Genomic DNA, 26,541 nt, shown 5'->3' on the forward strand with positions numbered 1-26,541 from the left:
GAATCCCAAGCAGGCTCTAAGCTCAGCTGGAGCCCAAGGCAGGACTCTATCCCATGATCCTGGGATAATGACCCAAGCCAAAACCAAGACTCTGATGCTTAAACCACTGAGCCATGCAAGTGCCCCTACATTCTCTCACTGAAATAGCTATGGGGGTGCCTGGTTCCGTTGGTTGAGCACCCAACTCTTGATTTGGACCCAGGTTATGATCCCAGAGTCATGGGGTCCCTCCCCACTCTCTCTTGTGTACTCTGTCTCTCTTTCTAAAAAATAAAAATAAATAAATAAATATCTAAAGAGGAGGGAAATGTAATAAGAGCATGTTTGTAAGAAAAGTATAAATATTGTAGAAAGAATGTCATTTGATAAACTTCACTAAAAAAATAATTTTCAAAGTCACAGGGACACTTGGATTGGATGATATTCACTGACCTTTTCCCCAACTGAGATTCATGGAATCTGAGTACTTAATTTTGAGAGATAGGGACTATTGTGACCGGACCTCAATAACATTATGCTAAAAAGTTTACACAGTGTACTCTAAACAATTGAAGCAGATTATCGAATAGTCACAGAATAAGATATGATCATGATTTTTGAAAACCCCCTTTAGGGTAAATCTGCAAAATGGATTGAGGGGAGCAGCTCTGACGGCAGGTTTCAGACATTACTGCAAAAGTCCACGTCCAAGTTTTGTAGTCCAGAAACATGACAGTGGCCTTGACAGGGGTGAAAGAAGGAAAGAATTTGAATGGGAGGTACCAGAGAGGAGAAATGTATAGAATTAATGATAGGCTACTCATGAGGGCTTCAGAGAGGCAGAGAATTCAGATACGATGCCCATTTTGTAAGCACAGGAGGTAGGAAATGATACCTTTAGAGAAAATAGGCAGACAGAGAGAAATGATTTTTATTTTTGAGAAAGCAGAGAGGAGATGCTGAGTGTAGAGTTTCCAATGTAGATTTGGAGACAGTGTGGTATAAAAGTTTGTTGTTGAAAATGCAGAAGTAGTTTTCGGGGTAGAGCTACGATGGAGAGTGTGGTCTCAGAGAAGACAGTAGAACTTGTGGGCATGAGGACTCCTGGGGAAAGAATGGAGAGACAGAAGAAGGATCTTCAGCTGAAGTAAATACGGGTGTATGTATTCAAAAAATATCTCTAAGTTCATCCTATGTGCCAAGCAGCATTTTGGGACCGTGTGTGCAGTGGTGAGCAATAGAGACACAGCGCCATGTGACTTACGTGCAGCCTTTTTTGTTTGTTTGTTTGTTTTTTAATTATCGTCAAGTTAGCTAACATACAGCGTATACAGTGTGCTCTTGGTTTCGGGGGTAGGTTCCTGTGATTCATCGTTTACGTATAACAACCAGTGCTCCTCCCAACAAGTGCCCTCCTCAATGCCCATCACCCATTTTCCCTACCCCCCGCCCATCAACCCTCAGTTTGTTCTCTGCATTTAAGAGTCTCTTATGGGATTGCCTCCCTCTCTGTTTGAAACTGTTTTTCCCCTTCCCCTCCCCCATGGTCTTCTGTTAAGTTTCTCAAGTTCCATATATGAGTGAAAACATATGATACTTGTCTTTCTCTAACTGACTTATTTCACTTAGCACGATACCCTCCAGTTCCATCCCTGTTGTTGCAAACGGCAGGATTTCATTCTTTCTCATTGCCAAGTAGTATTCCATGGTATGTATAAACCACATCTTCGTTTTTAAAATATTTTTGTAGACACTCGTTTATTCAGTGAACAAACGTGTCCTATATACACACATGTGTGTGAGTGTGTGTATAGATTCTTGGATCAGGAGTTTTTCCTTAAGGTAATTTTTTGAAACAGCTGAGTTCTGTATGTAATAATACATATTACAGGCATACTTCAGTTGGGAGTGTATACCATATAGTCTCTCAGAGAATAAGATGGATGGAAGTTACTCTGCTTCTGGCCCACCAGGTTTCCAGTGTCACCCTGAGCATTGATATTCAACAGGCAGATGGAAAAAGAGAGGAAGAACTGCGGTGTGAGAATATTCCCTACGTACGATATCTGGAGGTTGCACGTATGACTTCTACCCACACTTCCTTATCCAAAACGGCTCTGTTGCCACATCTAACTGTGAGGGAGGCCAGGAAATCTGGGTTAGTTGTGTGCCCAAGAGGAAGAGGAAGTTGGTTGAGGAGGGCTAGCTAGGTTCTGCTGAATTCACTCCTGAGAAACACAAAAAAAGTCATATCCATTGTCCATCCTACTTGTTTCATACCTCAGTGGAACCCATTTCAGGCTTCTGTTCATTTTTGTTCCTCTCCGTGTTTCAAATGAAGTCTTGGAGTGTTTTACAAATGGGCCCATTTAAGTATCATCACTGGTTCACATGTTTTATTTTTGTCATCAGTATTCAGTATATTTAAAAAAGGCTAAAAATAACACAAATCCTGTATGAAAACTTTCCCTGGTGTGGTTGACCTGTTTGGCATTATACATTTTCTCTTTGCCATGGCAGAGTACAGAACATGGACATGTAAGAAATGACTCAGAATGCTGTCCCCTGGGCAGAAGGTGACTAGCTGTGATCAGCAGGTGGTATGGCTGGTTTCAACTCAAGTGGGATTGAGGGGTCTTGTGTGGAGGACATCCCACGGTGTACTGCACTTAATTGCTCACCAGTCTACACACAAAAAAATTTGGCGTCTCTAGGATGTAGCCTGATGCTTCAGCCTAGAATTAAAAGGTGGGAAGACAAGAGGACTAGAGACATCCCAGGAGAATTTTAATTTGATGATGTTTTAAGCAAGAAAAAGGGGCATAGAAATTGCGCTACGATTCATGAAGAAATTGAGTCACAAGGTTAATTTTCTGTTCCCAATTTTTAAAAAGTACGTTTCACTGATTAAAGGGACAAAGAGCTCAAAAGACATAGTAAAGAATGAAGGTGTTTAATTTAGGATTTTTTTTTTCTCCTGTAATCACAAGGAATGTCATGAAGTGAATGGGAATGGAGTTTCATTTTCTCATGTACCTTAAGTAGAACTCTGAAAACTAGTTAATCGGCATTCTGAGAATTCAGAATTTCCTGAAGCATGTAAAGACTTATCTCTTTCTTCTCTTTTTAAAATTACTTTAAACACTTGGGGAATGTGAATCTGCCAGTAATTAGGAATTAGAGAAAGCCTCTTGCTTATAATGAGGCCCTGAAAAAGTCTCCATTTATGAAGCAAAGAAAGAACATGCTGGAAAATTGGGGAGAAAGTTACATATTTTAACTGGGTGGAAATTGAAGTTATCTGCAGATGTCACAGTGTAAATAGCTGGGCCAGAATATAACCTGAAATTCTACTTAAAGTCACATGGCCCAAACACAAAGTAATTTTAATTCTGGGCAATTAACTTTTTGGAAAGGGAGGTGAGTGCTTTGATCCTTCTCCCTGGATCCTCCCTCAATTCACACTTAGTAAACTTGGTGATAGGAAGTATGAGTAACATTGGAAAGGGCAGGGTTAAAGCAGTGAGTTGAAAGGGTTTATATGGCAAACCACAGATTCCTAATCCTAATGCTTCAATTAATTGCATATTCAAGATATGAGAGTTATGTTTAGTGAATGTGGAGATCCTAATGGAAAAATAGCTGGTAATAATAGCCAACACTTACATAGCACGTACTAAGTGCTAGACAATGTTCTATGCATTTTACATGTGTTAACTCACATATGATTCACCATAACTCTAACAGGGAAGCCTATCATTACTGTTTCCATTTTATAGATGAAACAACTGAGGCCTGGATAGTTTAAGTGACTTTAGCTAGAACTCAGAAAATTTGTTAACTGGCTTCTGGGAATTCAAAATTCCTTAAATCATGCAATGCTGGACTTGAACCTAAGCAGTTTGGCTCCAGTCTGTACTCAGCCATCATGACATACTGACCTTGTGAGATTGTCTCCGTGTCTGCATGTACACATTTCTCTCCTAGGAGTTGATTTTTTATAATATAACAGAGCTTCACAGCAAGCATTCATTATTGGTATAGTTTTTTATTTTTTTTTTTAAGTTAGCATATTTGATTTAGGGGACAATACTTAATATTATCTGTGTTCAGCTAAAGGAAGATGCTGAACTAGAGTGCCTTTGAGGTTTAAAAACAAATCCAAAAAACTTTAGATGTCTCGCATGTTCATATCATTGAAAAGTAGTTCGTTGTAACAGTCGCTGATAAGAAATTCGAATGTAAAAACACAGAATTCTAGTAAGTTGTGGTGTATGCATCGGTTTTGAATCTTGCCAAATCCCCACAAAAACAGACAAAGCACCTAAACAGCAAAGCAAAATCATAATTATTGTTTATACATAAAAGATGATGACAGGGCGTCTGGGTGGCTCAGACGGTTAAGCGTTGAGTCTCAGTTTCGGGTCAGGTCATAATCTCATGGTGTTGTGAGTTCGAGCCCCATATCAGGCTCTGTGCTGACAGCTCAGAGCCTGGAGCCTGCTTCTGATTCTGTGTCTCCCTCTCTCTCTGCCCCTCCCCACTCATACTCTGTCTGTCTGTCTCTCTCTCTCTCTCTCTCTCTCTCTCTCCCCCTCTCAAAAATAAATAAAAACCATTAAAAAATTAAAAATAAAATGGATAAGACAATGATACACATGAGAATAGCTGATTATAAAAATGTAATTTTGAGTGAAGGAAAGAAGTCACAAGAAAACATGTAGTGTGACTCAATATATAGGAAGTTCAAATCCAGGAGATGCTAAACAATTTAGTTTTAAGGATACATGCCTATGTGGCAAAGATATAAGTAAAGAAATGCTTACAAAATCCAGGACATTAGTTATCTCTGAAGGGGAGGTTTGGGGATATGAGGGGTGGGAGGCTATATGGCCATTGCAAAAACTGTAAATGTCCTATTTCTGAAGCCAGGTAGTAAGTACATGAAAGTTGATATTATTTTTATTATTATTTGATATGTATTTTTATACCTTATATATCTGAAAAAATATATATCTCCCTCTAATTTTTTTTTCAAAAAGCATGAAATTGCTATGATGGTACAATTGTATATCTTTCTGTTCATTGAGAAATGAAAGTAGGATTAAACAATATAAAAAATAAGATTTTTAGGGGAGCCTGCGTGGCTCAGTCAGTCAAGTGTCTGACTCAGTTTCGGCTCAGGTCATGATCTCATGCTTTGTGATATCCGTGCAGAGCCCACTTGGAATTCTCTCTCTCTCCCTCTCTCTCTACCCTTTCCCTGTTCTGTCTCTCTTTCTCAAAATAAACAAATTTAGAAAAATAAGATTTTTCCAAAGTTTCTCTATTGCAGTGAATTCCAGACATAATTAGAGCATAATGATACCGATTCACAGATTTGAACAGACTCCATCTTGTAATAGCTGAGTGTGGTGAGTGACGAGCGGCACGTATCTATATTGTTGATTGGGTAGACGGTGTCTTTGCCTTTAACTATACTAACACACACACAAGGAACACGAGCCTTAGTGATGAAGATAACATATGGTCAGTTTATACTAGATTTGAGATGCTTATGAGACATCCACGTATCCATGCCTTGGAAGCAATTTAATACCTTATTTTACAACAAGGTGAAACGATATGGACTAGAAATACTAATTTAGGTAATAGACACCTAAGGCAAATATGCCATAAGTATGCAAATTTGCCTGTACAGAAAGCAGCAGAGTAGCAGTGTAAGTGAGGAAGAATTAGGAAATGCTTTGTGAGACTATTTTTTCATGTGAATATTTTTTTATTTAAAAAAAATTAATGTTCATTTATTTTTGAGGGGGAGAGAGAGAGAGAGAGAGAGAGGGAGAGAGAGAGAGAGATGAGTGTGAGCAGGGGAGGGGCAGAGAGAGAAGAGAGGGAGACACAGAATCCGAAGCTCAGGCTCCAGGCCCTGAGCTGTTGGCATAGGGTCTGACACGGGGCTCGAACTCATGAGTCATGAGATCATGACCTGAGCTGAAATCTGACACTTAACCGACTGAGCCACCCAGGCACCCCTCATAGCTTATAGAATTTGAATGTGACTAAAATTATTCTAATACTTTCACATTTTGAGATAATTTATTTTTTTTGTCAGTAACCTTCACGATTCTTTTGCAGTTTTTTTGTGCTAACAATCTTCCCTGTGATTGTTATCTCTTCTTAAACTCATCTTGGCTGTCAGTTTTGCAGTTTAGATATAATGTTCTTAGGAAATCATTTTTCAAATTTTACATTATTCTTTCAAAATGATTCCCTAACATTTATAGCTCCCAAGACTATAGCATAATTCTTGTAGAGGAACTATAAAATTCATGTTCTTTTAGATTTTTAAATCCTCCAGAAAGAATGAAAACAAGGAAGAATTGCCAAGATAATTTAAATCAGAAATTTGTCTTGTGTGATGCCTGTATGTTGTTTTTTTAAATAACAAACTCATGGTGGGATGCCTGGGTGGCTCAGCCAATTGAGTATCCGACTTCGGCTCAAGTCATGATCTCACAGTTCGTGGGCTCGAGCCCTGCTCAGGGTCTGTGCTGACATCTCAGAGCCTGGAGTCTTCTTTGGATTCTGTCTCCCTCTGTCTGCCCCTTCTCTCTCTCTCTCTCTCTCTCTCTCTCTCTCTCTCTCTCTCTCAAAAATAAACATTTAAAAAATAAATAACAAACTCATGGTTCTATTATGAAGATGCCCTATCAATGTTCCAATGAGAGTATCTGTAGACAGAGGAATTAGAACTGACTCATTTTTTTTGTTTTAATTGATACCTGTTGGTACCTATTTGATATTACTTGGAAAATCGAGGAGCCCAAGAAAAAGGAATATCCTTTAAAATACTTTTTGAGGGCCGCCTGGGTGGCGCAGTCAGTTGAGCGTCCGACTTCAGCCAGGTCACGATCTCGCGGTCCGTGAGTTCGAGCCCCGCGTCAGGCTCTGGGCTGATGGCTCGGAGCCTGGAGCCTGTTTCCGATTCTGTGTCTCCCTCTCTCTCTGCCCCTCCCCCGTTCATGCTCTGTCTCTCTCTGTCCCCAAAAAAATAAATAAACGTTGAAAAAAAAATTAAAAAAATAAATAAAATACTTTTTGAAAAAAGATTTTACTAAATTTATTGAAGTTTTAAACATTTTTTTCCTTTTGCAAATTAGTTTTCAAAGCAGTTGACCTTTGTCTATAGAACTTACTTTTCTGTAAGTATTAAATAACTGAAAGGTTATGTTTCTAATAGAAGTGATCTGTCATCTTATTTCTTGTTTCCATGCATCACCATCATGGGTAAAGTTGCCCCAAGATCTGCTATGATGCTTTCTTTTTACAATATGGAAGACTTTTAAGTTCAGCTGAACAAATGTTCAATATATTTGTTGGTCCCAAATGATATACAAAACATTGTGCTAAACACTGTTGGAGATACACAGATGAATAAGCAGATCAGTGAGACATACATGAAACATAACTTGTGTACATTGTTATAACTTCCTCCAGAAACTAAGTTTAGGATTAAGCATGTTGGTAAAAAAGAAAATGAAGAAGAAGAAGAAAAAGAGTGTCTCACTTGTCTGGAGAGAAGATTTCTACTACCCTCAACCTTTTATTTATTTTTTATTTTTCAGAAAGAGGGAGAGAGTGTGCATGCATTCATGCACCCAAGAGCAGGGATGGGGCAGAGAGAGAGACAGAGACAGAGACAGAGAGAGACAGAGAGCATCTTAAACAGGCTCCACACCCAGTGCAGAGCCTCATGAGGAGCCTGATGTGAGGCTTGATGCAGGGCTCAATTTCAGGATGGTGAGATCATGACCTGAGCCAAAATTAAGAGTTGGATGTTTAACCACTGAGCGACCCAGGTGCCCCTTCCCTCAAACTTTTACAACACAATTTTGAAAGAGTGAGAAAAATATTTGCCACTAACTAAACGCTTTTACCTTATTACCTATATTACCTTATAAGGATAATTCAGAATGACTTAGTGTTGTTTTGTAAATAAAATGCATATATTTCCTTTTCAAAATATGTGGGAGAGACTTTGTGAATCAAAAGTAGTTACTAGTTATAGGGCTCTCATATTAAGAGCTCTGGGTATTCTTCCTTTAATTTTCTTAAAAATCTATCTGCAGATTTTATTCTTCCCAAATTCAGTGGAAGAAATTGAGGCACAGGTTAAGAAACTTGTTCAAGGCCCTTCAACTAGTAAGGGCAGAATTCATAATCATCGAAGCAATTCGCCAGTTTGATAATCCTAGCTTTAACTATTTGGTCAGTCTTCAATATGGCCGTGATTGAATATTTTTTTTATTCCAAAAAGTGAAATTGACTCCAATTTGCTTAAACAGATTGGGAACATGATTGTAAAGAAGGATATCTCTTAGAACCCAAGGACAAGTTGAAAACACATGGCCAAGTGTCTGCTTCCTTTTGTGCATCTGTGCCATTGTTTTTACTTTGCTGACCAACTTTCTCTGTGACTCCTTACATCTTGTGGAAATAAATACATCTCCTTAGTTTTCATGATCATCACCTCTATTCGCATAGAAAGACTGATGACCTATCTTTTAATCCTAGTTCTCAAGAAAGAAAAATTTGATATATAGCCCAGCATGAGGCTATATAAACAATGTGTTCTAATCCTCCATAGCCAAGGAAGGAAGATGACCATTAGTAACATGACGATTTGGGTCTACCATCCCTGGGCAATGGTGATGGTCCCATGATGACAGGGAAGTATCTCTCAAAGGTATGAAGTGGGGCAGTGTGGCCCTTCAGTTCAGACAGTAATGCATGATGGTTCAGATCATTCCTAGATTTATTTCTTAATTCTGCTATGACTGGTTGAGTAACACTGGGTGACTTAACCTTCTCATGTTCACTCATTTTATCTCTAATGGGACAGTCGTAATGTTATTACATGTAAACTATTTAGAACAGTTAATGGAAGCATTTTAAACAATGCATCTAGGCTATTATTTTATCATAGTGGCCGATTGGTAGCATACATTTTACTTATCAAAAAAATTCATCTAATTTTAAGTTTAATAATATTACATTACTCCTGTGACCTTCAATCTTCAAAAATGAGATTTACAAGATGAAATGATCTTGCTCTTACTTTGCTAAGAGTTATATTATCTCCAAGCTTGTTTAAAATTTTGATAACCAAAGGGAAATAAATGGAGGTTTTACATAGGCTAGTTATTTGGTGTAGCAAGTAAGATTGGTTTCCTAATAAACTTGAAAAGATGCTCTAACTTTTCCTGGTGGGTAAAATGTTTATATAGAAAAAACTGTGATAGGGCACATTTACGTAATTATTGAAAATTGTGAATACTTTTTATGAAACTAAATTATACAGATGAGATCGTTTAATTTTCTGTTGATTAATGACACATTTGTTTTCAGGTACATGACAGATGGAGGGCTCAACCTATATACTAGAAGTCTGAACCGAATACCTGACACAGCGACTTCCAGGGATGTCATCCAAAGAGGGGTTCACGATGTGACAGTGGATGCCGACAGGTAATGCTGTCAGTAATGTGATGGTGAGAAGTGCATAAAGCAATTTCCTGAGTGAGATCTGAGAAGTTTTACAGTATAAATGAAAGCACTTCTAATATTTATGTAATAGTCGTTTTGGAATATTTTAAAAACTAAGGTGGAGTTTCTTACAAGACGTGTTTAGCCCTGTATACTTAAAACAAATTGCACTGGTGAGAATATCGAACAAATTTCAGTTTACATGGTGGCAAATTTTAATATCCGTAAAAGCAAAATTGTAAACATAGACTTACATTCTTTACTTGAAAAGAACCCTGGCTAATAAGTTCCTTTCAGTTCAGATATTCTCAGATTTACCTGGAGGCTAATGATACAAAGATTGAAACATAATTCAAATTATCAGGTACAATAAACAGGATGCTTTTCTTGAGGGGTTTGTTGAAAGCATAAAACTCTTGCTTTAGGCTAATTTCTGTGTTGTAATTGTTTCAGATTGTTTAAAGATGTGTGTGTGTGTGTTTGTTGCATGTGCTAGTTATTATTTTACCAGGAGTTGTTTTGTCACTTTGATCACAGTCACTGCTGTTAAAGAATCTTGTTCTTGTAAAATACTATTGTAAGGCATACTTCTGACCTGATTTTTCCCTCTCATCATTCAGAATTTTGACTTCATTCGTCAGGAAGGGATTGTCGTTTCCAAAACTATGATATATCAGTACCTAGAGTGGTTCTTTACTAAAGTCAGCATTTATGAAGACAAAGGGTTGTGGCTTCATGTATCTGCATTCTGAAATAAGAACTGTGTACAATTCATTGTGCATTTCAACATAGACAACTCTAGAGGCTAGATTCTGATATTAGTCGTCAGTTTCTCCTCACTCAAATGGTGTTGATATATTGGCGGGGGGATGGATTGAGGGCTCTCAATACGCTTTAAATAGATATTCAGTTGGTCCTTCTGATTTAAATCCTGCTGTCACACCCATTTTCAGAAATACCATCACTTGTTACATATTTGGGGGTCTTCTCTGGGTTAAGTTGGCTGCTTCTCAGCTTTTCTTACCATGTGTTCAGAAAGCTGCTTTCTCAGATCTGCGTGAGGGTGAGGTTGAGGGTATGTGCCTGGTATCCTGCAGTTCAGAGACCTGTCCAGGGGGTTACAGCTAGGGTTAGGCTGGGGGGTATGAGTTAGGGGTTTGGATATGTGCCTGGCATCCGTAGATCAGAGACCTCTCTAGAGAATAAAACCTCAGACATCTGCTGGAGTGAGAATCGACATGGCAGCCATTTACGGAGCTGAGGCAAGGAGGGGATTTGGGGTTCTGAATACTCTTTAAATGATGCTGTTGATATTTTAACTCCTGTTGGCCAGAGGGCAGTTTCCCCCAGGATATATATATCCTAGTCTCCTAGTCTGCATACCAGCTGTGTGTGAGAGAATCATGTGGTTACAAAAGGAGTATGAACAATTTTTGTTTCCCTACCCCTAACCTGAACTCCTCAACCATTTTCCCTTGCTGACTCCTTCAACAACCCTGGACTTCTTTCTGCCCTTGAATTGATGCTTCCTCCGCCTGGAATGCCCTTTTCTACATTCTCTACATTGTTTTCTCCATCATGACATTTCAGTTCAGCTTTATGTTTCCTTCTCAGAAAAATGATTCCACAGAGGCTAGAATGCATTTGATTTCCAGTCACTTTCTTACCTGTGACCTTATATTATTTTCTTCAGTGTACACATCCCTTCTTTATATCATACTTAGTTGTATATGCGTTTGTCTTATATATTCCCCATTCCAGTGTAAGTGCATGAATGCAGAATTTTGTCATCATTACACTTTGAGCCTTTAACAAATGCTATGGAGTGAATGAACCAAGGAATGAATATAAGCTCTACATTCATATAGACTAGCAATAGAGTCCAACTAGGTACACAGGCAAATGAGGCCAGGAAAGACCCAACATACTGCAAGGATATCGTATAAGAGAGGGAATGGGTTATGTAGAAATACAGGAAGCAGTGATTTGAGGGGGAAAAATCTACAGTGTGGACTACATTTTGAGACTAATGACCTGCACATTCTTAGCAGACAGTGGAGAATATTAAAGGAAGGGGAGAGTCTATTGGTCTTTAGGAAATGAGATTGTGGGATCAATACAGAGGTGCCTTATTTTGGAGACAGTTGGGATAACTCTCCTACTCCTTTAAGACTCCAGATTGGGGCCTGGCTGAGGAGCCTCAGAGCAACAGAAAAACCCAGATGTGTGTCTAATAAATTGGGGCCTGTGAAAGCAGCAGGTCTTAACGTGTGGTAACTGCGTCAGCAGCATCAGCAGCACTTGGAACTTGATAGAAATGCAGATCAGCTCTATCCAAGACTTACTGAGTAGGAAGTGCCGGGGTGGGCCCAGCAATCTGAGCTCCAGCAGGCCCTCCAGGAGATTCTTGTGTGTGCTCAAGTTAGCGAATCACTATCCTAAAATTAACAAACAGATGCCAGGTGTATGAAAACACGAACACTTAACATAAACATTTAAACATTAAAAAATGACATATTGAAGTTTTTATTCACTTCATTAGCTGTGCTGTGTCAAGGGAAAGACAACATAAAAACAACAATGGCACTAATCTTTAAATTAGATCAAATAATGACACGTTGCACCAGAAATAAATTGTCTCCATTCATTGGATTCAGCTTCTGAGAATTGCCTAAGAGGTTTGTGAAAGAATTATATAATTTAAGGAATACAAAAACCACTTTAGTCACTTGTATATATTAAATACCAATAAAGTCCTAGGGAAAATCCTGCTATCAACAGAGATAGGAATTTGTCTTTTATTATAGATAAGTCCAAAGCTCTTTTAAAATTCTGTGTTCAGGAAGTGAATCAGGATATATATAACTTTAAAAATGCAAGTGCACCTGGATGGCTCAATAGGTTGAGTGTCCAACTCTTTTTTTTTATTTGACATTTCCTTTAATTTATTTATTGTTTAATTTCCCTCCAAATTAGCATATGATGCAACAATGATTTCAGGAGTAGATTCCTTAATGCCCCTTATGCATTTAGACTCTTCCCCCCTCCCACAACCCCTCCAGTAACCCTCTGTTTGTTGTCCATATCTAAGAGTCTCTGATGTTTTGTCCTCCTCCCTGTTTTTATATTATTTTTGCTTGCCTTCCCTTATGTTCACCTGTTTTGTATCTTAAATTTCTCCTATGGCAAATATCATATGAGTGTCCTGCTCTTGATTTCGGCTCAGGTCATGGTCGCAGGGTTGTGGGATGGAGCCCGTGTTGGGCTCCATGGTCAGTGTGGAGCCTGCTTGGGATTCTCTCTCTCTCTCCTTCTGACCCTCTTCCCTGTTCACACTAAAAATAAGTAAGTAAGTAAGTAAATAAATAAATACATAAATAAATAAAAGAGTTGTGTAAGTCCTTCTGTTAATTTAAAAATCTCCTTGTACAGGGTGTTGTTTCATAAAGCTTTCTTAGTTCTGATATCCATTCCAAATAAGATAGGCAAGAATAGCTATAAGGTGATACCTTTTGCTCAGTTTTTCTTAAAAAAAAATACTGAGAAGTTCTGTACTTAAAAACTGCTTAACTTTTTTTTAACTCATTGCTTCCCAAAAGCTTTTTTTATCACTCACTTTTTCCCCTGCTTTTTTCTCTATAACAATTTATTTTTGTGATATTTTGAGAAATACTATTTTGCTTAATGCCTTCGTTTAGTGGATCTAATTGTACAAGGACTTAGATCTTTTACCTCCTGTATTTATGGTGTCCCAGCTATCTTAGTCAAGGTTCTTTTAAATAATATGAAAAGTATTAGTGCTTGGTTCATTTTAGCAAATTGGCAAATGTAAGGCTTGCAATAATTCACTGGTAAGAAAGCTGAAGAGCAAAAATAAACCCAGCAGTTAAGTTTTCAAATTTCTTAGGTATTTTTTCTATAAGCTATATCAATAAAAAGCACTTACATAAGAGCAAAGTAGCCAGCTGGCTAGGATAGCAATGGATTTGAATTGCTTGTGTTTTTTTAGTGAAGGTTATAAGGTTCCCCTTTGATTAACGTCTGGTTAAAATCTGATGGGCCATAGACAACAGCTGAAATCTTCTTCCCAACAATTGAAATGGCCCCAAAGTAAAGAGGAGGGCTTTGAACAGATAACTATGGTATATTTTAAGTATTTTAGTACTCAAAGATACTGCAGTTCGTTCATTTTCCATATCAATCCAATACCAACCCCATTTCTTCACTACAATGACTAAAAAAAAGATTACAGAATGGGACTAATCTTTGTAGACATGTTGGAGATGCTTTGGGAACTTCAGAAATAAACTCATAGTAGACAAAATGTGAGGGCTTTACCCATTTGACTCTGGTTATAATGAAGTCGATCCTAATTCATATACACTTATACAATTGGGTTGCACTATATTTGAAAGGTAATTTGAGGGGAAAGTTGGGGAATAGCTGTTGTTTGGGTTTTTATTAACTCCTTTTACTGTCCTGACACTAGTTCCTCTGCTAGCATTAACAAATATTTGATTAATAAATTTATAATTACCTCCTAAGTGCATGACAGCATAATAGCACCTTGGGTAAAAACAGGACAAAATAATAAAGATGAGAGACCCTGAGTTTAATGGTCAGACAATGCAATATAAGCAAAAAATAAAAGTGATAATAAAATCGAGTCAGTTGTAATAGATGTATATACAAAGTACCTTAGAAGCACCCCAAAAGGAAGTAGTTATTCCTACCTGGGAGAATAAGGAAAGACTTCAGAAAGCAGTGTGATTTAAATGGGGCAAACATAAGACTTTTTGACATATGGCCCAGGAGATGGCTGAAGAAATGTGGGGGTGGAGAGCATAGAAGCATAGAAGAGTTTAGTTTAAGGGCATGTTACAGAAAACCAGATGTGGGCCATTTTTAAAGCAATGAAAACAGATTTCATAAGGAACTCTAGTAATAGGGGAAAAGAGATCTTCGTATACAACTGAGCTCAGTTCTGAGTACAACAGGAACAAGTGGGGATTCATAGCCAACAAGCAGAATGGCGGGGCGTGGGTCAGTGGATGGAAAATTACTGAGAGCAGACATCAAGGGAAGGGGAATTCTTATTAAGCCCACTTAGGATCCCTGCTGAAGACAGCCCAGGGTGATCAGATCCTGAGCATGGGGGATGAGGACCACTATCAGATTATCACAGGTGCTCCGATATCAAAGGCAGAGGATTCTCTCGAAAATGCCCTAGTAGGCAGTATTCTTGCTAAAACTGGGCTTTGGAGGCCCAACAATGGATCAAAGTCAAGGCCTAGTCCAAGAAGAGACCTCACAGGAGATTAACTAAAGTTTCGTCAAGAAGAGAGTCTTTGTCAGACCCGTTAATGATGTGATTTTGCTGGTGCATTGGGAATGTGGGCGAGGGTGACAAGAGACAAAGGACCTGGAGGAACTATAAGTATAAGGGGCTATTTTACTATTTTAATTCATTTTATTTTTAAATTTCAAAGCAAGAGCATATGTTATCATTACTGTATTTTAAAAAGAACTCCCCACAGCAAATAGTGAATAGAGATGGCACAAAGACAGGCAGACGGCTCAGGAAGTGACTTCAAGAGTCCAGTGAAAGAAGATGAGCTCCCAGCTGGGAAGCTGGAATGGGGGCACCATTTCTTCTTGTTTTATTTATTTTTTTTAATTTTATTTATTTATTTTGAGAGAGAAAGCATGAGTGGAGGAGGGGCAGAAAGAGAGGGAGACAGAATCACAAGCAGGCTCCTCACTGTCAGTGCAAAGCTCTATGTGGAGCTTCACTCATGAACCTGAGATCATGACCTGAGCCAAAGTCGGACGCTTGACTGACTAAGCCACCCAGATGCCCCAGGGGCACCATTTCTAAAGGAACGTGGGTTTGGTCTGTGGACAGTACTCTGCTTATGCACAAAATATAGCAACTGGGTGGCTTAAACAACAGCTATATGATATCACACAGTTCTGAAGGCGACACATCCATGGTTACAGTGCTGCAAAAGTCATTATCTCGTGAGAGCTTTCTTCCTGGTTTGTAGATGGCTACCTTCTTACTATGTCCTCATACCGCCTTTCCCCTGTGCTCCCTCAGGGAGAAAGAGGAAGATGCCTCATGTCTTTTCTTGTTCTTAAAAGGACACCAGTTCTATCGGAGTAGGGCCCTACCATTATGACCTCATTTAACCTTAATTACCTCTGTAAAGGCCCTACCTCAAATATAGTCACATTGATGAATAGAGTTTCAAAATTGGCATCTGGGGGGAATGGGGCACAATTCAATTCATAACACTGTATCATTCTGAGGTGGTTTTCTCCTTAGAGATATAGGTTAGTCCCTGTATAAATGCTGGATTAAAGTACTGACTCTATATAGTATGTCTATTATTAATCTCTAATCCCTCAGGGATCAGGAAGATCACAGGAAATGAATAAAGCAGAAGGGTTATGTTCAACATGATCAATCTGAAGGAGGTAGGCACCCTTAGCTCTAGAGGCTGCTGCCTGTGGAAATGCAGAAATGTGGAAAGGAGGGGCTAAAGACTGCCAAGCCATTTGATTTTTCAAGTGAAGTCAGACTCTGGACTTTTGTGAGAAACCTTCCAATTTTTAAATATCTGTAACTGAACCTTAATAGGTCTATAAGATAGATAAAGATACACATTTTCTTCAATGGCAGATAACGTAGGAAACTACAGAGAAGCTTATATAAAGCAAGAGACAGTGAACGTTCTCATGTATGGTCATGTAAACTCCTAGTGCCTTAAAGATTCCCACAGAGATAACACTCTTGATGATATTGGCTGTACGGAAAGAAAATGCCAGCAGTCATGAGAAGCCAGCCTACCAGAGGCAAGTAATTGAGGCAAACCTATCTGAGCACATTCCCAAGTTTGCAATGCATGACAGGACAATCTCAGGTCAGTTTCCCAGCCTTAGCATCCCTCCATGGAGCTGGCCGGAGGCTTATTATGATGATAACTAATTAATTTAGTTTAAACCGCTATGTGAATGAGCGCTGTGAAGGCTACGAGCACATTTGTATCTGTGATGTGGAGTGGGAAAACAGGCACTGAGAATGAACCCTTGGCATTTAAAAAGTGAAGAAAGGGAAAGTAACCATTGGCGAGAGAGAGAAAATAGCTCCAACACAAAGCTGAAAAACAAATGGGGTTTTCTGATATTTTTGAAATGGAGAGTAGAGGAAATGGGCAACAATGTCAAATTCCATGGGCAAATGAAGTTAATTGGAGAAGGTTTATGCAAAAGAATAAAATAAAATAGTATGAAACAACATTTGAGATGATTGAGCGAGGTATAAGCAATAGCCTGAGTTACTCAAGTAAAATGTACATAGAAGTCAAAATTTGGTTAAGATGGATTATCCATGTGACCATCAAGTCCATATAATGACAGAATGAGTCTCAAAGGAGAGGAAGATAAACCGCCAGGTAACAAACTCTTTTTTGGAAAATTAACAAAATCCCATGTATTGTAATGACAAAGATACTATTCTCCAGGTCCATTTTGGATTATCTATTATGTTACTATCTAAAGTATATTTTTAAATACAGTGATTGTTATTTTGAATTGTAAGCTAACCAATTTAACTGTTGACATTTTTACTGATTTCTGCTTGTTGAACCATGACCTTTTGAAAAGTAAAAGCATAATACATCATAGAAATTATTTTTGTAGTATATTCACTGATAGATTGGTTTTATTTGTTACACTATAGTCCGGATGCTGAAATCGTGGCTGATGGAAGAGTTTACAAAAGGCATTAAGGGACTGTCGTGATTTTACATGGCTCTCAGGTTATCAGTCATTATAACTCAATATGTTAAGGGAAGCCTAGGATGAAACGTCTAGTCGTACTGAATCCCTTGTTGTGGGCAGTCAGGGGCTTTTCCTCTGTCCTCTTAGGTTTAGAGTTTGGGGCCTGCAAATACAATGACAAAAGGAGATTATTAAAAAAAAAAAAAAAGACAGATTTTTTATTTGCATATGTATGTGGGAAACTGACAGAAAGTGTGATTCAAAGAGGAAACTAGAATTTGGGACTAAGTACCATCTATTTTCCCCCCAGTTTATTAAAAAATAATTGACCTACATTGCCACATATGTTTAAGGCATACAGCCTGACAGTTTGGTTTGCATGTATTGTGAAATGATTGCCACATTAGGGTCGACTAATATCCATCTTCTCATATGGATACAAGGAAAAGGAAAGAAAAGAGGAAAAAAAAATTCTTGTGAGAAGAACTCCTCGGGTGATGGGCATTGAGGAGGGCACCTGTTGGGATGAGCACTGGGTGTTGTATGGAAACCAATTTGACAAAAATTTCATATTAGAAAAAAAAGTACTCTTTGGATTTACTCTCTTGATAGGACAAGGGGAGAGGGAGAAGGGCACTTGTGGGAAGACAGATGACTTCTGGAAAAAATAAATGGACACTTAGAAGAAGAGAGATATGTAGTTTCATAACCATGTCTAAGTGATTATTGTCCTTACTTCTCATCTCGGGTGATAGGATTCAAACTTCTCTGGTTACAGAACTCCCAGGGAGGGGATTTATGACAGTTGAATTATTTTGGGAGGCTCTACTTTTAGGCAATAAGAAAAGTTCAGGGAAAAAAATCCAACAACCTCTTCACAGTGGTATATTCTGGGTCCCTTTGCCCTAAATCTACAGTTGGTATCAGTGTGCAGAATACAGTACTGCCTTTACAAAGGGAGCCATGCAACATGCAAATTCTCACAAATCCTGTGAAGAGTTAGTTCTAAGAATGGGAGGCCTTTGATATTTCCACAACTTGTCCAAATAGGAGAAGTGAAGGCAACAGAGATTTCTCCTAAGCCATCAAGCAAATATCTCCATGGGTCAGATTCATGATGCTTCTCCCTAGTGTGTGTACATTCTAATAATTCATTCTATTCTGTGTTGATTTGTCCTAGCATACTCACAGAATCAGTAGAGTCCCCTATCTTAAGTATTTCCTTCATTAGCTGACTAGCTTTCCGTTGTAATTAAAAGCAAACACAAAAAGGATTAATAGGCTGAGATGGAAATAGATAAAGTAAATATAATTATTTCACTTCATAATCAGATGGTCTGCCTTTTTTGCTCTTGTTTCTTTACTCTTAAGTAGAAAGAGACCAGTGCAAAATATTAGAGAAACAGAAAAAGTCTGATTTGTCCTTTCAACTTCCCTTTGACACCCTGCTCACCACTGCAGGTTTATGAACTGCTGCTGAACTTCTTTTTGGGGTTCCAATTCTCAGAATTAACTGACCTCATTGTGAATAGTCGTATAAACTTCCAGTACTCTTAAGTAATACCCCTCACAGAATTAATTCACACCGGAAGCACTATTGAGAACCTACCCTCTACCAAGCACTGTGTTCAATCCTGGGGACCCTGTTTTCAAGGGAATTAGAGTACGAATTATTAAAGTTTAAAAGGCCATTGAGATTGAAAGGATAGTGGGACAATACAACTAGCCCGGGCTATAGATATTTTTGTTTAGGATACTGCTTAATGTTTTTCAAAACATGCATACAGGTGACTTTAAGCTCTCCCACCTCCTGACATTAAAGTTGGCTGAAGCTAAACTTTACTATTATAGAATATTCTTCCCATTGAAGAGGTATTCCTCAGTACTCTTATATATGCAGTAGTTTTACCTTATCTCCCTCCAAAATAATTTGTTAATAATCTTATGAAGATGGTAATGAGGAGAAAGAAGGGGAGGAGTCAAGGTTGTTATGATAAAACTTAGCTGTAGTAGCTTTCAGCATTGTGGACTAGTTATGTGTAGCCAACATGCCATGTTACTTAAATACATTGTTACAATGGAGATATCACCTCACACCAGTCAAATGAACAAATCAGGAGACTATAGATGCTGGAGAGGATGTGGAGAAACGGGAACCTTCTTGCACTATTGGTGGGAATGCAAACTGGTGCAGCTACTCTGGAAAACATTGTGGAGGTTCCTCAAAAAATTAAAAATAGATCTACCCTATGACTCAGCAATAGCACTGCTAGGAATTTACCCAAGGGATACAGGAGTGCTGATGCACAGGGGCACTTGTACCCCAATGTTTATAACATCACTTTCAACAATAGGCAAATTATGGAAAGAGCCTAAATGCCCATCAACTGATGAATGGATAAAGAAATTGTGGTTTATATACACAATGGAGTACTACTTGGCAATGAGAAAGAATGAAATATGGCCTTTTGTAGCAACGTGGATGGAACTGGAGAGTGTTATGCTAAGTGAAATAAGCCATAGAGAGAAAGACAGATACCATATGTTTTCACTCTTATGTGGATCCTGAGAAACTTAACAGAAGACCATGGAGGAGGGGAAGGGAAAAAACAAACAAAAAATTTACAGAGAGGGAAGGAGCCAAACCTTATTAAGAGACTCTTAAAAACTGGGAATAAACTGAGGGTTGTGGGAGGGAGGGGAAAGTGGGTGATGGACATTGAGGAGGGCACCTGTTAGGATGAGCACTGGGTGTTGTATGGAAACCAATTTGACAATAAATTTCATATTAAAAGATACATTGTTACATTTTATCTTTACAACAGCCCTATGAAGTTTTGTTTTGTTTTGTTTTGTTGCTGCCACTTTATAAGGCTAAGAGTTCTTAGATTAATAAACTTGCCTATAGACACTTTGTTAATTAACTGTAGTGGTAAAATTTGAATCCAGTTCCTGTGCTCTATTATTTGTAATATCATTAATTTAGAAAAAATTTTTTTTTATTTTTTAAATGTTTATTTATTTGAAAGAGAGAGAGAGAGAGAGAGAGAGAGAGAGAGAGAGAGAGAGAGAGAGAGAGAAAGACATAGAATCCGAAGCAGGCTCCAGGCTCTGAGCTCTCACCACAGAGCCCGACACAGGACTCAAAGTCATGAACCGCGAGATCATAACCTGAGCTGAAGCCGGACACTTTGACTGACCCACCTAGGTGCGCTAGATAAAAGTTTTTTGTTTGTTTGTTTGTTTTTAATTTGCCTGGATATACATTTTCTGATTTTGTAAATTGTTTCCTTTTTCCCTTTGGTCTAAACATATCTGTAAGATATGAACAGGTTTATGTTTTTACTCAACTTCATAAATGTTGGTTAAGTTCCCTCAGTATATAATCCTATTTTACTGCAGATTTTTGATAAACCTAAAAACAGAACTGACAGAACAATATTTTCACATGTGTTACAGCTTCTAAAATGCTGGCTAGTCTGTTAACATGAGTAAAGCAATTTAGCAGTGTTTTGTTCATATATATATATATATATGTATATGTATATATATAATCTATCATAGTCTTAAATCCCAATGTCTGTTGAAATATCTATTTCTAACAGGCTCAAGGAAACATTAGAAAAAATAGAAAAGAGAGAAATATGTTCAGCTTATATACAGGAAAATATTAAAAGAGTACTTATGTGAAGGGAAAAGCAAGGTGGGATTTTCTAGGACATGAATTTTTTTTTCATAAAGAGCAAAATATAGGAGAGACTATATCAGCTAACTTAACTGTTTAATTTGATTCAAGAGGTTGCATCTATACATGAATCACTTGCGTATTTTTTTTTCCCCTGCAAGAACTAGGGATGAGTTCTTTTTTTAATAGACCAACTAATGGAGTGAGACATTCAAGTTGGGATCATTAAATTGAGAGCTTCCGGCTGGCAGCTGATAAATTCTGCATCTTGCTCACTCCAGCTGTATAGAGTGGGCTACATGGACTTGTTTAATAGTCATGTGTGCTTCGTTTATATTCTTTTTCCTTGCTTGACTTAATTTGTGTTTGAAATGGTTAAAGTTATTTGCAGCGAGCTGCGGTTTTTTTAAGCATTAACAGAGCTTCCATATGTTTTTTTCAGATAAGTTGCAAATGAAAGTGTTTTCATTACAAATGAGTGCTTATTTTCTGAATTAAATAGTTATTTTGTTATTTTAAAGCTTTTCTGTGATTACTGAGGAAAATTCACAGAATACGTATAAGCATAAAGAAGAATCCAAAGTAATCCATTACCCTTCCATCCCCCAAACAATTGCCTTGACAGATTTCCTCCCAGGCATGTTCCTCCCCTCCATTTACATAGTTTGGGTTGTACCTTCTATACGATATATTATCCTGCTTGCTTAACTTACATAATAAACAATACACATAGTAGTAAATATTATTTTAAATTATGACTTGTAGTGATGGTATGCTATTCTGTCATGGAATGAATTATATCTAAGGAGTTTGTGTAGTCAACCATTAAATTTAAGATATTCATCAAAGTTCTGGTTTAATTGGTAGTCATTAGCAGAATCTTACCTATCTGATTGTATGTTTATATCTATGTATTTTTTTCTAAAAAGATTAAATTTTGAACTTATAGAAGATCCCTAAGATGTCTACATGGGCATGTTTGTGTATATGTATGTATGTGTGTGTGTGTGTATACACGTACACATATGAACATTTGGAATTTTATTTTATTTTTCTGTGTAAATATCATTCCTTAAGATTATATAAATTATTTTCATTTTAGATTTTTTTTCTAATTTCAAGTATATATTTAGGGCTTTGTACACTATTAGGATTCATGAGTTTGTTATAAATTTAAAATATTTTGTTAGCCAGGGGCACCTGGGTGGCTCAGTCGGTTAAGCATGCAACTTCAGCTTAGGTTATGATCTCACGTCTCATGGGTTCGAGTTCCACATTGGGCTCTGCACTGACAGCCTAGAACCTGCTTCTGATTCTGTGACTCCCTCTCTCTCTGTCCTTCCCCTGCTCATGCTCTGTGTCTCCCTAAAATAAATTAACATTAAAAAAATGAAAAATTAAAATAAAAAAATAATAAATAGTTAAAAAAATTGTTTTCAGCCAGATTTTGCCGCTGACAAAATAGAAGGGAAACACTATTGACTGAAACTGTGATTCTTCTTTAAATTTAATTAAATGTTTTTATTTATTTATTTATTTTTAAATAGAATTTATTGTCAAGTTGCCTAACAGTATGCTCTTGGTTATGGGGATAGATTCCCATGATCCATGGCTTACATACAAACCCAGTGCTCATCCTAACAAGTGCCCTCCTCAATGCCCATCACCCATTTTCCCCTTTCCCCTGCCCTCATCAACCCTCAGTTTGTTCTTTGTATTTAGGAGTCTCAACTTAATTAAATATTGGGGCGTACTTTATTTCTTACAGAATAAAACCTTATTATTTGTTTCTCTAACAGTATATTCTACTCTGACCCCAGCCGATTTGTCCCAGCCATGTCCACTTGATAACCAGGATATATACTAGCTAAAATTAAAAATAATTTGGGGCAGGTGAAGTAAAATGACATTAATGTATATTTTTATTTTGAAATCTTTTCCAGCTTCAGTTTGACTCAGTAATTTAATTGTCCCCTGACCTTCTTTTCTAAGCCAGATTGATCAGCTAATGGCTAGAACAGGTTGTTCATAGTAAAAACCAATAGAAATGCTGTTCTGATTCCAATTAACCACTAAAGTTTTAGAATAGGTTGATGCTGTTGATTTTATAGCAGGAATATTTTCAGATTCAAATATCATGCCAGTCCTAATGCTATTAAAAACTGTCCAAATATTTTAGTGAAAAGATTTTCTTGAATGTATAAAGCCACAAGGGCCAGAATACAGAGGGCAAAAATGGTAAAAACAAAACAAAACAAAACAAAAAACTGTGAAAGTGGCAAAACAGAGGAAGAATGAAGACTGATTTAGCAGCCCCAGGAAAGCATTGAGTGAACTGTAGAACACTGTGGGTAAGGTCAAGAAGCGATGCAAGTCACATTGTAGGCATGTGGTAAGGCATGTAGGTAAGGCCAAAAAGCTTAGGAATTTTAGGATTGGTTACCTTGGGATATAGGGATGAATGTGAAGTAAAAATGGAAGGAATTGTATTAAAACGTTTTTAAGAAGCAATCAACCCCCAGATTCCCAGCCAAACACATGAAAAACTAGGCAACTGCCCCTGTTCAAATATCATAGCAAAAGATGAGATTATTCTCTGGAGCGGGAAAATACGGAATCTTGGTGGGATGACCAGGAAGTAATTAAATACATTTTGTGTGATAAACATGGAACTTTCCCCCTTACTTAGCCCCATAATCATGGCAACCAGGTGTGACTCCACTCGATCAGCACCATCATTTCCCCTCCACCTTTGCCATGTATCTGCCATGTACTTACCATAAGTCGTTAAATAAGCAGTATACATTTGGAGAAAATATCGTATTGTGAGATAGAATTTAGTATAATTGGTTATTTAAAAGGGTTTTTGAGTTTGGATTCTTGGTTTGATCACAGCTAAGCTAGTGGCCTCTCAGCCTCATTTTGATACTTACAAATTGTATGAAATACTAGTAACAACTAGTAATAAATACTATTAGGTCTTTCATCATTGTACCTGACAGAAAAATCCTACCCAAAGTGGTTTAAGAAAAAAAAAATGCATTGTTCCGATAACTGAAATGTCTATAAGTAGTTCTGAGTTTAGATGTGGCTGAATAAAGTATCCAGTTTTCTTTATCAGTTGGCTGGGCTGTGGTATTTTGCATGGGTAGGCTTAGTGCTCCTCTTATTACGGCAGCTTATTCTCAGTCCTTACATAATTCAAGGCTCAAGTCCAATGGGGGAAAAAGCATGCTTCTGCCAGATTCCTAGAAATTACAAGGATTGGACAGGCTATCATATGTGCATTCTTGAACCCGTGAACACAGCCAAAGACGCACATTAACTGCCTAAGTCTTTTCTTACATCTTAACATGCTTACTCTATACAGTTACCAGTGCACCCTTTTCCTCCCTCCCTTCTCTTCTAAACCTGGGCATCCTGGCTTCTGTTCACAGCTTTACTTGGTCTCAGGCCTTGCCTGGCCTTACAGTTTACACTTTGAAAATATCGAACTCTTGGGGAGCCTGGCGTGGCTCAGTGGGTTAAGTGTTTGACTTTGGCTCAGATCATGATCTCACGGTTCATGGGTTTGAGCCCCACGTTGGGCTCTGTACTGACAGCTTGGAGCCTGGTTTGCATTCTGTGTCTCGCTCTCTCTCTGCCCCTCCCCTGCTCACGCCGTGTCTTTCTCTGTCTCTCAAAAATAAATAAACGTTAAAAAAATAAAAAAGAAAATATCCAACTCTTTATCCCCTCACCAACTCTGCTGTTTTGTGCCTTTGCTTAGACCTGGAATCCCATATTCAATCTGGAATACTCATTCTGTTTTCCTTCGTAACTCTTACTTATTCTGCAAGATTCACTGCAGATGTTGTCTCCTCTGTGAACTCCCCTCAAAACCTTAGCAGTTTCGGTGCACCACCCCTGTGAACTAGGTTGTACTTCAACTTTATAATTTACTATACTATTTTGAAGATTCTGTTTATGTCTCTGTCTCTCCCAGAGGCCTGTGATGTATCCAAGGATAGGGACTATGTCCCATTCATCCCTGTAACCCCAAATCCAAATGCAGTTCTTGTTACCAAATATACATCCATTGTCCTGAAACCCCATTTCATCATGTGCATCCTTGTGTTATATAATGCCCTACATATCATATCAAAAATATTTTTCCGTACCTTATGTGACTTTATATTTTTGGCATTTAGCACTGAGCCTGATGCCCTGCTGAATCTCAATAAATATTTATTTAAATGAATGAATAGATGAATGCATTGATGCTTTATTTTGTGGAGAGGTTTTTTTATTTTTGTTTTTTTAAAGCATAGGTCTAAAAAGAAAAATGTAGTTAAGGTTGTTAACACTTGAAGGCACTATGGAAAATAATTTATTATGTGTGAATGTCTTCCAAAACCGTATCATCTAGATTATTGCTATTTTCTTCTTTAAAAAAAAAAAGACATAAGTGGCGTATAACACTGTATATGTTTAAGGTGTACAATGTGTTTATTTGATTCTGGCTGTTGATCTTTTAAAAATTTTGACCAAGACACTCAAACCAGAAATTTAAATAGCAAAGTATAATACTAGGCCATCTGATGGCGATTTTCCTCAAAAATCCTGAAGTATATTTTGATTTTGTCTAAAACAACACAGAACTGATCTCTGAGTTTAGAAAATTTATAGAGTAAAAGTATAGACTTTTGAAATTTGGTGTACATGTAGTTTATATTAATATTTCTGGAAAAAGCTATAATTATATGTGTATGGACATTTCTACATATCTCAAGTTATCCCACGTTGTCATTTTTTGTTTATTTCTTGATACGAATTCTGCAAAGTGAGGAAAGTTGTTAAAAAGACTTATTCTATGAATAAAATTAGGAAGGGTCAGTGAGGTTAACTGAACTTGCAATAATTAAAAGGTAGGTTGAAAGTGAGCTCAACTTGTTCCTTATCTAGGCCAAGGATTAGCAAATATTTTCTGGAAAAGATCAGACAGAAGATATTTTAATCTTTTCAGGGTGAGATGTAAAATCAAGAAATCGGATGATAAAAGGAACAACAAACGTACAAGTATTTTCAGCTCTGTCAAAATGTAAAGGCCAATCTTAGTTCACGGGGTCTACAATTTGGATTTGGTTCGCAGCCATGGATTGCTGACCCCTCTTCCGAGCCACTCTTAGGCCTGATATTTATTCTCTGTATGATTGCTAGGGTTGCCATAACAACCCTAAAGTGGGTAGCTTAAACAATAGAAATGTGTTGTCTCACAGTTCTGGAGGCTAGAAATCGAAAACCCAGGTGTTGGCAGGTTTAACACTTCTGGGCCGTAAGCAAGGACCTGTTCTAGGCCTCCCTTCTCGGCTTGTATTTGTTGCCTTCTCTCTTTGGCTTTACGTTGTCTTCCTCTGTGTGTGTCTGTGTCCAAATGTCCCCTTCTTATAAAGACGCAGGTCGTCTTAGATTACTGCACACCCTAATAACCTCAGTTTAACTTAATAACTTTGTAAAGGCCCTATTTCCAAATAATGTCACATTCTGTAGGTTAGGACTGAGGC

The 26,541-nt window shown here is 37.7% G+C and overlaps 1 protein-coding gene across 3 annotated transcripts in view; it reads left to right on the plus strand.

Annotated features, from left to right (window-relative positions):
* The window catches only part of NAV3 (neuron navigator 3), a 596,222-nt gene that overhangs the window by 439,388 nt on the left and 130,293 nt on the right, over nt 1-26,541 (plus strand). For all 3 annotated transcript variants that reach the window (XM_030323286.1, XM_030323287.1, XM_032594013.1), the window contains one exon: nt 9,391-9,510. In XM_030323286.1, the coding sequence (XP_030179146.1) occupies nt 9,391-9,510 (120 nt within the window). The remainder of the gene's footprint in view (nt 1-9,390; nt 9,511-26,541) is intronic.

This window comes from Lynx canadensis, chromosome B4 (assembly GCF_007474595.2).
Source record: "Lynx canadensis isolate LIC74 chromosome B4, mLynCan4.pri.v2, whole genome shotgun sequence".
Taxonomy (NCBI): Eukaryota; Metazoa; Chordata; class Mammalia; order Carnivora; family Felidae; genus Lynx; species Lynx canadensis.